The 14,345-nt window shown below is 28.7% G+C and overlaps 2 protein-coding genes and 1 long non-coding RNA gene across 3 annotated transcripts in view; 2 read left to right on the forward strand and 1 right to left on the reverse strand.

Annotated features, from left to right (window-relative positions):
- LOC127285259 (E3 ubiquitin-protein ligase MIB1) overlaps positions 1-14,345 on the forward strand; it is a 490,224-nt gene that overhangs the window by 167,236 nt on the left and 308,643 nt on the right. The gene's annotated exons all lie outside the window — the stretch shown is intronic.
- LOC127285268 (rac GTPase-activating protein 1-like) lies at positions 526-3,538 on the reverse strand. Its single transcript, XM_051311191.1, has 7 exons — positions 3,387-3,538; positions 3,160-3,311; positions 2,999-3,049; positions 2,463-2,701; positions 1,361-1,658; positions 1,217-1,282; positions 526-780 (listed from the first exon to the last, which is right to left on the reverse strand). Exons 2-7 carry the CDS (start codon positions 3,241-3,243, stop codon positions 691-693), a joined length of 828 nt encoding a protein of 275 aa, XP_051167148.1. The 5' UTR covers positions 3,244-3,311; positions 3,387-3,538; the 3' UTR covers positions 526-690.
- The window catches only part of LOC127285274 (uncharacterized), a 209,816-nt gene continuing 208,355 nt past the window's right edge, over positions 12,885-14,345 (forward strand). Inside the window, exon 1 of the long non-coding RNA XR_007843582.1 lies at positions 12,885-12,991. This is a non-coding gene — a long non-coding RNA (uncharacterized LOC127285274). The remainder of the gene's footprint in view (positions 12,992-14,345) is intronic.

The following is a 14,345-nucleotide window of genomic DNA, read 5'->3' on the forward strand; positions in this document are numbered from 1 at the left end:
TTATTGTTATAACTTAAATGATGTAACAATTTTTTAATGATTTTTAAATCTTTCCTATTCTATTAATTTATATTTTCTCATCTAATTCTCGTTTTAAGTCAGTTAATTAAAATTCAGTGGGGAAGAGGTGGTAAAAATGAATAAAATGTAAAATTTCATTTATTAATTTAAAAAATTCAATAATATTTAAAAATTATTTTTAATTTTCAAAAAGTTATATATATATATATATATATATATATATATATATATATATATATGTGTGTCTTAAATAATTCTTCATTAGTTTTAAAATTTACTTTGAATAATTTCCTCTATTGGCTTTTTTAAAATTATTTGTTATTCTTTCCTAATTTTGGTTAGTAAAATTTTCTAAAAATATTTCTTACATAGTAAAAATAATTTATTTCTTATTATTTTAGATTAAATAATTTCTAATAATTTTTAAATGTGAATGTTTGACTATTGAAATACCAATTCAGTCTTCTAGGAAAACCGCATTACTTGGATTTTTAAACAAATCAATTTAAAAATTTCTTGAAACATTTATTTTATTGCAATAAACAAATGTACATTGAATTTTGTCTCTGTTTTGTATTAACAATTATAAGACAATAATAAAGTAAAGAATAAAAATTATTTCATTAATTTTTTTTAAATATTTCGTTAAAAATATTAAATAATTCATATCTATTCTTCAGACACGCCACCTGAAGCACTCTGCACATAATCATCTTCATCTTCTTCTCTTATAATTTCGTGTGAGTTTTTTATATCAATCTGTGTATTTCGATAAAAAAAAGAAAAATGTTTTAAATTGAAATTATTTTTCTTTAAAAAGTATTTTTGTTGTTCTTATTTTTAAAAAATTACAAATTTATTTTTCTCTTTGAAAAATTTTCTACAATTCTGTTTGTTAATTTTTATTAAATAATATTTGGTTAAAAATTTAAAATAATTCAACAAACAGAATTGTAGGAAATCTTCCAAAAAAATTAAAATGAGCTGTTGATTATAAAAAATTAAATAAAAATATTAACCGTTATTATGTTAAGTAACATAGTAATTAGGACAAATAAAAATAAGGTGAAATAAGAATTGTGTTACATAAATACTAGACCAAATGAAAATTAGCACTTTTACATGCTGTGAAGTAAAGAGAACATTTTTCTATTTGCAGTAAGTTTGTAAATTAATTGGCTATTCTTTTACTTACAATAGAAGAATATTTTACAATGGAATTCCAATATTCGCCTGGAACTTCTAACAATTCTTGAAAAATCTGAAAAAATAAATATGTATAAAAAATAACATTTTTCACAAATAATAAAAATTAAATAAATATAAAAAATTTATGTACACTTCTTGAAGACTTCATGTAATCTTTTGAATGTTGAACTATTGTAGTTACATTCGGATGAATCAAAATTGGTCCAAATATAATGGCAAGCCTTTGTAGTTCAATTTTTTTCCATTTTTTAATTATCTGTTTATCTGCAACTCGTTGTAAATGGACAATCAGTACAGCTAGAGTATTTCGATTTATATTCGAAAGCTTGGTCAGCATATTGTCTAAATTTATGTTTGGAGATGGATTATGTAAAGCACGTTGAAAATTATCAATCATATAAAAAGGAATTATAGACTCTTTCAAATAACTAAAATAAAAATTTATAATATATATACTATAGTTTTAAAAAAATATATAAACAATTCTTTTATTTTACTAAAAATGTGCATCGTTTTTTTTTATAAATATCCGCATTTATTTTCAAATTTTTTAAACATTTTCTTTCGCCCATAAACGCTGGGGCTTAAATAAATTTTAAAAATGACAATTAGTTAACTAAATAATTAATTAATTTAAATGAATATTAATTAATTTTACTTAAAAACAATATTTTTAAGTTAAAAAATTATTTTTGAATTATATGTTAAAAAAGTGAATTAATAGTGGTTCGAACAAACTTGTTACATATAATTTTTTTTTAGAAATTAGAATTTGAAACTAAATGCGAATTTATATAAACAAAACAATTAACATCCCACTTGGAAAGATTCCTCGGAAAGTGCCCCCTGAAGGTTCTATCAGAATTCCGCCGGAACTTCCAACGTAATTCCGTCGGAATTCCATCGGAGTTCCAAAGAATTTCCGATGAGATTCCGACGGAGTTCCGACGGAATTAGGACTCTAAAAAATTTGAAAAAAAATTTATCGGAATCTCATCGGAAATTCTTTGGAATTCTGATGGAATTCCGACGGAATTACGTTGGAAGTTCCGGCGGAATTCTGATAAATCATCCAGGGGGCACTTTCCGAGGAATCTTTCCAAGTGGGATATTTACTAGAATTTAAGAATTACATTTAAAAAATTAATACATTACGAATAATTTATTAATATTGGTTTTTTATTTTTTTTTGCTTAAAAATGACCTATTTAATGTGTAATAATTAAATTTACTATAGAAAAAATTGAAGAGTTGCAGCAATTACTCCAGGCTCATGTTTTCTTAAAGAGAAATTATCTTTTTTTTTAGAAAAACACAACTTTTCTAATAAATTTTCTATTTTCTCATAATCTTCCGATCGTGAATATATGTTTTTAATCTTCATTCCTCTATTTTCAACTTCTTGTATGCATTTTAAAATTATTGCAGGAACATAAGGTGATTCAGTAGGTGCGTAATTCTCGATTGGGCCCTAAATAAAATCAACATTGTATTTAAATTTTGATTAAACTCTTAGAAAATGAAAATACTTTTATATAATTATATTTTCAAAATTTGATCTAAAAATATTTGTATATTAGCAAACTAAATGCAAAAAGTATCAGTGAAGCAGGTGGGAAGCGCTCCTATCATAGGATTTCGTGGCAACAACGATCAACGATTAATATGTTGTTATTTCTTCATTTTTATTGGAACTCTTATTTTAGAAAATAGAAAAAAAACACCACTATTAAACTATTTAATTAAAATATTAATTTGTAAAACTTACAATTGGTTTCTTCGAATTATCAGAAAAAAATGGTAATAGTCTTAGATGTTTCTGAAAGATGAAATTCTGATTATTATTTCATTAAACATATTTTATCTCTTATCAAAGTAGTTTGCATATTACTTATATCCTATAATATGACAATTTTTAATAAAACTTACTTTAAAATTGAACCAACCTTGCGCACCGTTTACTATGACGATGACAAAGAAAAACGGGAGTTGAAATTTTTTTAATAGAACCATTTTTTTAAAAAAGTTAAAGAATAAAAAATCAGAATGTTATATGCAATTGACTGGGTTTTTATTTAGTACTGCAACATTATTGTAAATAAATTAATTAGACAATTTAATTTTTTTTAAATTATTAATTTCAAAAAGTCTCTTACCTGATGTGATTTCAATAAATATTTGAAATGAAAATTATATTTAATTTTGCAGTCGGCTAAAGTGGAAACTATTTAAAGGCTAGAGCTTATCATAAAAAGAATAAAAACAATTTTTTCTTTTTTATTGGTTTCTTTTATCAACATGTTAAAAAAATTTTAATAACAGAAAATAAAAAACTTTTCTTTTCAAACATTAAAATATTTCATTCTATTGACTTATTCTCTTGTGGATGTTAATAAAAAATCTTAGGAAATGCTGTTCTAATGACTTGTTAACAAAGGGATAATTGTTTGTATCATTTGATTTTTAATGTCAATCGTGAAATTTCTTAATTAATGTATGGTTTAGAAGTTAAAATTTTAAAACAATAAAATCATTCACAATGATTACAAAAAATTTATACTTTAACTTGGCAACGATTTTTTACTATCTTTATTATTTGCTGTGCTTTTAGCATACTTGTGCAATAAAAAAAGTAATAAAAATAATATCTTCTGAGACATTAAATATATATTTTTTAAAACTGAGACTTTAAAGCACTAAAACCGTATAAAATGGAATATAAATAAATTAGTGTTGGAAAAAGTATTTTTTAAAGTTAATTAAGAATCACATTTTATATGATTTTATTGCTAAAGTTACTATATTTCCATTAGCAAATATAGAAAACAGTAAAAATAATAAAAAAAAATCGATGCTCAGTTAAAATATAATTTTGTTTACCAAAGTCAGTATTTAAATTTTGATCATTTAATTATAAGAATTTAATTCGAGTCAAAGAATGGAAAAATGCTTCTCGCTTTAAATCATCTTTAATATAATAAATAAATTATTATTCTTATAACAACAATTAAATCATATGTTAAATTTAATGGATTTAATATGTTTCAAAAAATTTTGTGAACATTTAATTCAATTAAATTTGACATTTAATCAAGTATTAATTGATAAATGTTTTTAATGGAATAAATTATTATTGGTTAAAAGAACATTTGTTTTAATTTATTGTTAATAATGAATTTTCTTTTTTAAACATGTATTTTTCATAAATTAATTTTATATACATATAAACAGTAATAAATAATATATTAGGTAGGCGTTTTAAAAATATATGTATAGGTGGCCTTTAATAAAAAAAGCGTTATTTATTTATGATTTTACGAAATTTTCATTTTACTGTATTTAAAAATGAATAGTTTTAAATTTCAGAAAAAATATTACATTTCGACATAAATTATTTTTATTTTTACATTTAAATTTTAAAATGAAATTGTTCTATAAAGTTAATGTTACTTGATAGAAGAAAATGTTGTTTGTTTTAAATATACAAAAATAAATCGGTATGAATACAGTTAATTTATTATAATAGTTAATAATTGGTTAAAATAAATAATCACTTAATTCAAATTTACAAAATTTTCTGAAACATATTAAATCTTTTAAATTTAACATATGATTTAATTGTTGTTATAAGAATAATAATTTACTTTTTATATTGTCACGTCACCGTAACTTTTATATTCAAAATTATAAGAATTCTTTTTTTTTAAATCAATAATAAGCTGAATGTCTCTGCGACTAACACCCGTGTTTTTGTTACGCATCTAAAATACCTTTCACTTAATTGTAAACTCCCGCCCCTTTGTCGCGTGGCCAAACATCTTTTCTTTTATGTATAAAGACCCTTGCGTTTTGTATCGTTCTACGTTCACATATTGTATTTCTAAAAATATACAATTAGAAGCGAGAAACTCAGTATTACCTTAAAAGGGCATAAATGAGTGTCCCTTCCTAACAGCTACGATTCACCACGTAGACTTTCTCTTTCTAAATTCTATAATATAATCAGATATACCACCCCTGTAGTGTTTCTCGCTTACACCTGCGATTTCATCGCAGTAGTGTGCTCTTTCTAAATTCTGTAATTTAATCACAAAAACCCTCGTTGTGGATAATAAAAAAGAAAGAGATAGTCTTAGCAATGCAAACCAATGGAATCATATAGTCTCCCTTATGAAAAACTTGATATAAAAGGGCTACTTTTTTACGGAGAGTTCAGTTCGAAACTTCACCTCATCTACGTTATTTCTACTCGTCATTTTGGATATCAGTGCCAGTTCATAGTGCTTTTTACGGAATCCAGTCATTTGGACGATTTCTATTCTAGTCAAGTGCCGTAAAATTCTACACAAAAAGGAGCACTCATCAACCTAAGGACCGGTGATTTTCCATATAATTGGAAAATAACCATCTTTCCTTTTTGTGGAGGAATCTCATTGTGGGTCTTCGTCACGGCAATTCCGAACTCCGGACCTGTGGTCATTACCTGGGCCCGTCAACCTTCCTGAGACGTATAAAATCTACTGGTACCAGCCCTTTTACCTGCCAAATCAGAAGACACCACAGTGGTCCTATTCATATATCTTACTTCTAATTTTAAAGGTAAGTGTTTTATATTTACACCCCCACTTTTCCTACATTCTCATAAATCTGTAGTAACCATTTGAATTCCTTGTTTCAGTGGAATGCTGAACTCTTTTTTTCCTTGGATTGGTTGCTTCGAGATTCTCTCTCTCTTAAAAACAATTTTACCCTAAGTGTTTGTCATAAATAAAGTATAACATTAACATTAAAAATCTCTATTCTCTTTCTTTCCTGTACCCTTAGCTCAGAGCCTTCTGCTCTGTAAATGAAACAGGAATTTACTGAATCACCGAGCGGCCATAAATAAAATAAAATATTATTTCGTTAGTTATTTCTCTATTTTGAGACGTAACAATATTAACGATGATTTAAATCGAGAAGCATTAAACTGAGAAACACTCACTTCCCTTATGCGTAGAGTCACTGAAGGGGGCACGTCGCGTCGTGTTTGATCTGCAAAAGGTTTAAGTGTGGAACGCGCATAATAAATATGGCTGCCAATTATTGTTTTGACAGAACGTAAACAATACTAGTCTTCGTCTGTATTGCACTTTTGAATAATCTGGAATCACTTCCAATTATATGTGCCAGGAAGCTCTTCTCTTGAGGACATGGATCATCCATTCGTCTTTGATATTTTAAGTCGTCTCAATTGATCCGGATAGTATACGCAGTTTTGAGCAAAGTGAAACAAAAATAAACCGAGAGTTATAGAACTTATAAATTGAATGAATTTGTTGTCAATGATTTGACGAATTAGTGGTTTTGACCGCAAGTTTATAAAAAATAAAATAAAACGAAGTGTATAAGATAGGACTTTCGTGCAGTAAGGAATTTATTATATATATATATATATATATATATATATATATATATATATAAAATATTTATTATAGGTCAAAGTATGTCCAATGTAGGTGCAATTTTAATGAATTTTTTGTGCTATAAATAAATTAGTTATGTATAGTAATATTTTTCTTAACTAAATTTACAACTTTTCTCAAGTAAACTAAATTTTTTTTTTTATCTTTGGATATTTTTTTATAGTGTTTCTATATCGATTTTGCGCGAAGCTTGAAAGATGTGAAGATTTTGAGCACCAAGAGTTGCAGGCGGGAATGTCAGTATCCGATACGGTGTAAATACAGCGATTGCCAATTTTCCGCTAAACTTCAAAACTGATACTCTTCGGAGAGGTTAATCGTCGCTGGCGGTCTCATCGTAAAATATCCAATATGCATTTTATGAGGAAAAGAAACGAGCGAAGCGATGCAGAATCGATAGATATACAGTGCGCATGAGAAAAAAAAGGGTTTTGTTGGTCTGGTTTTTTCTAGCAGAATTACTTGTTACGATAGCCGTTTGAGTAAAGACGCGAGGAAGGGGAGGCAACCGCGATGCAACATAAAAGCCTTGATTAAAATTTTTACCAGCCACTCATACCCAACCTTAAAATTCATGCATTCCAACCCTGCGCTGTGATAAATATAAAGATAATGAATATACATGAAAATGAAAGTTACCGAATCCTAGGATTCTCGACTTTTACGACATAACCAGGTAATTGCACTTCTTACAGTCCATGAATACAAGAGCCTTGCTTCTTCATCTCATTTTTTTGGATTCTCTCTCTCTCTCTCTGTTTCCGGTCACAGAGTAAGAGTATAGAATTTTTCCTCCAACTGCTTTGGCTTGGAGAGTAACCTCCAGCTCGAGGGCATCGCTGTACGATCGACCGAACGATAGTTGAAGGGTCTTGTTGCCTTTGGCGGGACATCCTTTTTACATGAGGAAAAGAGGATACAAGAGTCGGAAACAATTCGATGCAAATTGCTTTTATCCTATTACTTTGTCTTAAGATGCAATCACATTTTTAAATTGGTTTTGTTGGAAAAATTACTTCTAAACTTAATTCAAAAAATGCTTTATAATTATTTGTAATGTATCAAGACGTGTCCTAGCGTTTTCAAAAATAAATGGAAGAGGGGGACGAGGCGTAATGACAAATTAGAGAAATTAATTAGACATTTCTGAACGGTCGTCAGATGAAGACCAAATTCCAAAAAATATATAATTAAATTTTTATAATAAGGTGTTTTTCCTAATCCGAATTATTTCATCAGCAATCTCATATTGATTATCAACTACTTTTCCATTTTACCCAAACGTTATGATTGAAGAGCCATTTTAGAACAAAAGGATTCGGATCTTCCAAAATTAAAGTGCCACAAAATGAATTTAATGTAAAAATATTGATTATAAATTAGAATTATTAGAAATTACGATCAATAGAAAAAATTGGAAGGAATTGATTGATTTAAAAGTTTATCGCTAGAGTAGAATACTCTAGAATGTGATGTGATTTGTAACTGACTGGTTGTGCTTTATGAGGAAACTATCTTGAAGTCAGCAACACTTCTTGAGTCGTATCAAATACAAGCTTCACAAATTACCTGACACAAGAATTTCTCTATTCCGAAGCAACTCTGGCTGCTGGGCTGTTACCGCTGTCGCAATAAAAGTTGAAATTTTCAAATGAAAAATTCTACGATCCAACCTTATCGTCACGTGCATGCACTCGTGAGTCGTGACATGGCACTCTACCTAAATATGTACTCGTATCTGTGCCCTCTACTACTACTACTACTACCACTACAACTTCGTAGTTGTGTACAAGTCGTCTACTCAGGCCGTAGTTTCTAGTTTTCCACTTGTTTTACGGCATTCGATTCTAGAGCTATACGAGGTGAAACATTCGTTCGCTTCGTTTCGTTTCGCCGTACTAATATACCTAGTAAAGTTTTTCAACGAGTTACCTCGTAAAGTTAAAACCGTTATTCTTCCTGCCATAGAATAAAGTAATACACGAAAGTTCAACCTCTCAAAAGCGCCTGGGAGTTTCAGTCAGTGATGATTTGCGATTCTAGTGTGCCAACTGAATACTTCTTTTCGTCCTCCCCTCATTTCTTTTTCATTACAATTAACTGTACAAACTTGTTTTTAATTTTATCGAAATTATTTCCCTTATTGGAATCTACTTTTAGTTTAAGCCAAATGAAACTTTAATTTACTATTTCATTTTATTATTATTTGTAAAGGGATAAAATTATTAATAAAGTAAACAATACAATTTTTAGTTTCGAAGATCGATGAAGTTATATAAGAAAAAGTTGTCGATATAAACATCATTTTAAATCTGATATTGGTGGTATCTTATTCCCTTTCGGAACTCTGCTCGATCGCACCACTTCCTTCCTCAGCATCTCTATTGCCATCGCGACAGCGCGCAAAGCTCGCCAACTTTCCACTTAAGGCTTTTTAGCGAGTTGCAATTTTTAGTATTTGCCACGTTGGGGTAGATGTTTCTAATATATAATCCATTCTCAACTACATTGCAATTTGAAAAAAGTTTCCTCTAGTTTCATAAACCACTTACTTGTTATATTTTATCGCTATCATTTTGCATTAGAAATGTAGTTATTAAAATATTGTTTTTATTACGGATTAAATAGATTTTTATACTCATTTGTTAAGTGACTAACGATGGATATTTTGTGTGTTAATAATCGTAACATTTGAAAGCAAGTGGTAGAAATGTGACTTTGAATATCGTTAATTTTTTATTGAATAATTAATATACACTATTAATGAACATTTGTATATAAACCATATTATTTCTGACGTAATTAGTCCTATCCCTTCTCTACCGTTATATGAGCTATCTTTCTCCTGACCTGGTCTTAAGAAAGTCGAAGATAACTAATAGTAATAAATGAACAGGTATATAAATAATAAATGTTAAATTGACCTGAAGAATCTTCCAGCGTCAAAATACACCGTACTTTTCTGTCAACGAAAACTTTAATTTATCGAAAATTACAATAAACGAAAATCAAAAATAATAAAATATAAACTTTAAACCTTAAACAGAAATAAATTTATTATAACGGTAACACTGAATTAATTTCATCTTTATGCTGTTTGATACTCTACAATTTACTTATTTCTACACAAAGGGAGGAACCCTGATGAAACATTACGAGGCCTCAAAATCGAAGCATCTAACGTTTTTGTCCTGCCGAATCCCCTTTTGAGATTCAGTATATTTGTGTAGTGTGAATTTGCGAAGATTTTAATAAACGAAATGTGTTATTCTACCACAAAATTAGTTAACAAACCTTGTGAATTTGTCGCCATTTTATGCAAATTGTGATCAAGGAATGATTAATATCCATATGAATTTAATTAGAATAGGAATAAATCAATACCAATGTATAATGTTATGAAGCATCGCGTTTGAAAGCAAATAATTTCTCTTTATGTTGTGTAAAACACATACATAATTGTGAAAATGAATCATCATTAAGCCTTCTGATGCTGTTAGCGACAGCGATTCGTATTCACGATCGATCCTAATTGAGTCTATTCCTGGAAATTGCCAGTAAATTCATGCCTATCTGGTAACCAGCAATTTCCGATTGCAGTTAATTAACCGGATAAAGCTCCGTTGGTGTTAGCAGTGGCGTTGGCATTTACGCTTGTCCTTTCCATTGCCTGATGTCTCATCTACTGGGCGATACGGCTACGTCACTTTGCAACCTCGAGACAATTTTGTACCTAGTAGCCTATATATATACAGTCCTCAATCCTTCCTGTCTATGTACATGAGACGCGAACTGTTAACGTAATGTCTCACGTTAACGTTCTCTATTCAAAGACGCATTCACTAAGACCCGGATGCATCTAGTATGTGTTGGTCTATGGGTGTGTAACTACTTTACGATGCATCCAAACAAGACAAGGTGTTGCTTCTAAGGTAACTCAATAATCTTCCTTCTCGTCACACCCAAAGGCAAAGGCACTTTCTAGTCCCTTGTGTATCAACGTTCCTTGAGGATACTCAAAAGTAACTGCCAAATGCAAATTATCGTTTGTATACTAAATTTCACACTAATTCATCTGTTTTACACTTGACTATTAAACAATATTATTCATCTTATTAGTTGTAAAATCATTTAAAGGTTAATAATGAATTTTATACTTCCCTAGGATCTCAGATTTAATTTTATTCAAAATTCAATTATGGGGTTAGTAAAATGAATATAAATTTTTCGGAATCTATTATTCTGTATAGTTAGATTTTCTTGACACAATTTTTAGACAAAATAATAATAATAAGCTTGAAGCGGTAAACTCTGTTTAAAAACTTCGTTAAAATGATTCGAATTTTTTTTAACTTTAAAACGATGAACAATCAATTCTGAAAAAAAATTTAATACGATTTTTAGATGGATAACTGCAAGTAGTTAATTTTCAAGCGTCAACATTGTTTTCAACAAAATTTAAATATTTCCACACGCTGAAAAGTAATTAAAAAAAATTCTTTTCGACACTCATTTCAAAATGTAAAACTGAGTGGAAAGGTAATTTTTTAATAACGCAATTTCATTATCTTTAAAATAATTTAAACAGCGTTGGAAATAAACGTGAATTTTATATGATTACGAATGGGATTTGTGTAGGATTTTGAGCTGGCATGAATGTTGTGAATAGTAGGTGTAGTAAGGTCGCTGAGTAATGTTGGTAATCACCATTATTTTTAAATCTCATTAACGCCTCGGTGCAAACGTTATTTTCCGCACTCGAACGAACGCACATGGGACTAGCTTCACCGCCCCACATATTCTCGCTTATAGCAGTGGGAGAGAGTGGTAAACGCTTAAATAAAGGTATTGCTGGTAAATGCAAAAGCGACGATATTAAGCGAATAAATTGCGGTAAGCTCGGTAACCAACACTGAACGGTCAAATCTCGAAACTTTTTTTTCCGATTATTTCTAGAAATACCCAAAGCTGTAAACCGCTGTCTAGTACCACGTCTAATTAAATCGACATGCCTGCATTGTCAATGTAATTTCGATTTCAATAAAACTCACTCTCAGGATGTGAACAAAATATTTTTAAAAAGTGGAAAATTTTCAACAATAAATTTCAATTAAAAGAATTAATCACATAATTCTGGCCAAAACCCCTTGCCACAAAACAATCGATCCCCAAATTATCGATTGGTATTCCATTATATAAACCACAAATTTTTGAGGAGAAAAGCAGTTCTTATTGGAGTGTAACTTTCATCAGTTGCTCTTTGAGAAAATCCCTATTTGTTCTACAAGTGACAACGTTCGATGATTTATCTTTTTAAAACATTCTAGTTTTAAGTATGTTACATCCCGACATATCATTAATAATTTTAACTTTTATTTTTATAAAAAAAATAATAACGTTTCTTACACTTTATGTGCATTTTACAAGTTAAAGGCCTCTTAATGCAGATTAACCGTTATGCGTACATGATTAACAGAATGGTCAAGTACAAGTAATTTCAAAATACTAATAGTGATCCAAAAATAGATTGAATAACATGATTATTATTCGTAAAATGAAATTATAATAACTTTATTATAATGATTCTTAGAAAAACTGTACGAGCCACTTAACAATTTTGCGCAAAACGTGCCACTTAACATTTTTTCAAAATCCGTGCTTTTTATCTAAATCATCCCCAATAAAGCAATGAATTGAATAGTATGTCAAATAGATGTCAATAGATGTCAAAAGTTCCAGTGTATATCTCTGTGATTAATATCATTGTAGAGCGACCCTTCAGTTAATTTCACGAAATTTATTGTAATTTTCCGTAAAGGTGCAAGTTTTGTTAGAGTTTCAATTAGAACGAATTCTTTCCTATAAGGTGCAAGAGAAGCAAATTTAATACTTAAAACAAAGGTCTTTCCTAAAAAGTGCAATTTAATTTTCTTTTCACTTAGAATAGATTCTTCCCTAAAAAGGTGCAAGAAACAATAATTAAACAATTACACTAACTAATTTCATTGATTTTACTGTCGTATTTTGTGATATAAAATATTAACTATTAAAAGTCTATAAGTTGCTTCTCTTTCACATTTAAAGAAGAATTCTTTCAATATAGGTGCAAGTAACGTGAGATAATAAATTAAAGGCTTGAAAGTTAAATATTATAACATCATAAAAACATTTAATAGTTGTGTGTGTTACACAAGTGTGATTCCACAAACTGTACTTTCATAAATTGAAGCGGAACCAGAAATAAATCTTATATGACGACTCAGCATTTCCATTGAAACCCAAATACAATCGTCGAAGTGAGTAATCTTAACACATGTATTTTATATTATGTATAAATAATAAAACGTTAAAAAGGGGAATATTTGTCTTTTATTATTGTTATTAACGCAAGACCCATTGTCTTTATAAAGTGACAACGATCCTACAAAATAAAATATCAGATCTTACCAATCTGATTAATCAGCACAACCCTCTCAAGTAAATAAATAAATTATTTGTTTAAAACCCAAGCATAAGCTCGGGATGTAACAAAGTAACTGTAATTTAATTATTGATTTTGCTTTAAGGAATAAAGAAATTTTCATTTTTTCTAACATTTACTTTAGCTTTCATTACAAACGAGTAGCGCCATTCGCAGACAAATAATTTATTCGAATGTCTTGTAGCTGCGTAAGCATTACAAAACAAAATCACGAGGAAAAGCAATTTGCAGAAAGAAACCTCATTATACTTTCATTAAAATCCTCGCTCCTCAGTCAACGGGGTCTTAGATCCTATTCTACACGCATTTCTTTCGACCATAACAAGAAATTGCTATTCACCGCATACAAATATCATGGTTCCGTAAAAGCTCCACTACACATAATCCTAGAGCCTCTGACTTGCTAAGTTTACGCGTTGCTCTCTTTCTATAAAAAAAAGAAATTTGCTGATTCTTCACCTTACTACTATTCTTTCTTGTAAATGAAAATACAAAGGGGAATATAATGAAAAATTGTGAATTCAACAAATAGGACACTTTCATAATTATTTTAAATTAATTAATTCATTTATAATTACTGTTTTACCCTTTAATTTTAAAATAGTAAAGAATATTTAAAATTGTCCAGTGTGAAGAATTTTATAAATTACAAAACACTATATTTATGTGACAGATCATTAACAATGGTAAGCTGACAATTAAAAGATAAGGGTATATCTTCTCTTAAAGTAAATCCCAGTTATCTTTTGGCCATTGTTTGTATTAACAATAGATGGTAATTATTTCCAGATGTTTATATTAATTTGTGTTTATAACAATGGCAATTATTGTGCTTACTATCATTAGTATATACGCCGGTTGTTATCATATATTCCCTTTGTGTATGTAAAATACTTGTCACTGTAACATTATAAGAGAGAAATAATTATTGCTATAGGTAATAATAGCAATAATAATAGTAATAATAATAGCAATAATACTAGTAATAATAATAGTAATAGCAATAGTAATAATAATGCTCCTTTCTTTAAAGGGTTTACATATTTTGCTTTCTAGAAAAAATTTTGTTGTGTTCACTATAAATCTTCTTTCCATGTAGTAATTTATCCCTTTGGATAAATTCCACACGTCTAAAGTATTTAAAAAAAGTACCCTTGCATTTAGCGGAA

Source organism: Leptopilina boulardi, unplaced genomic scaffold, assembly GCF_019393585.1.
Source record: "Leptopilina boulardi isolate dan_hultmark-lab unplaced genomic scaffold, ZJU_Lbou_2.1 LbouV2_330, whole genome shotgun sequence".
Classification (NCBI taxonomy): domain Eukaryota; kingdom Metazoa; phylum Arthropoda; class Insecta; order Hymenoptera; family Figitidae; genus Leptopilina; species Leptopilina boulardi.

Excerpts from the sequence above, each read along its gene's own strand:
- LOC127285268 (XM_051311191.1), bottom strand. The coding sequence starts at position 3,243 with ATGGTTCTATTAAAAAAATTTCAACTCCCGTTTTTCTTTGTCATCGTC. Across the intron at positions 1,659-2,462 it reads ACTCTTCAATTTTTTCTATA|TTATTTGAAAGAGTCTATAA; the intron begins GTAAATTTAATT and ends TTTTTATTTTAG. Across the intron at positions 781-1,216 it reads TTGTAAAATATTCTTCTATT|ATTGATATAAAAAACTCACA; the intron begins GTAAGTAAAAGA and ends CGAAATACACAG.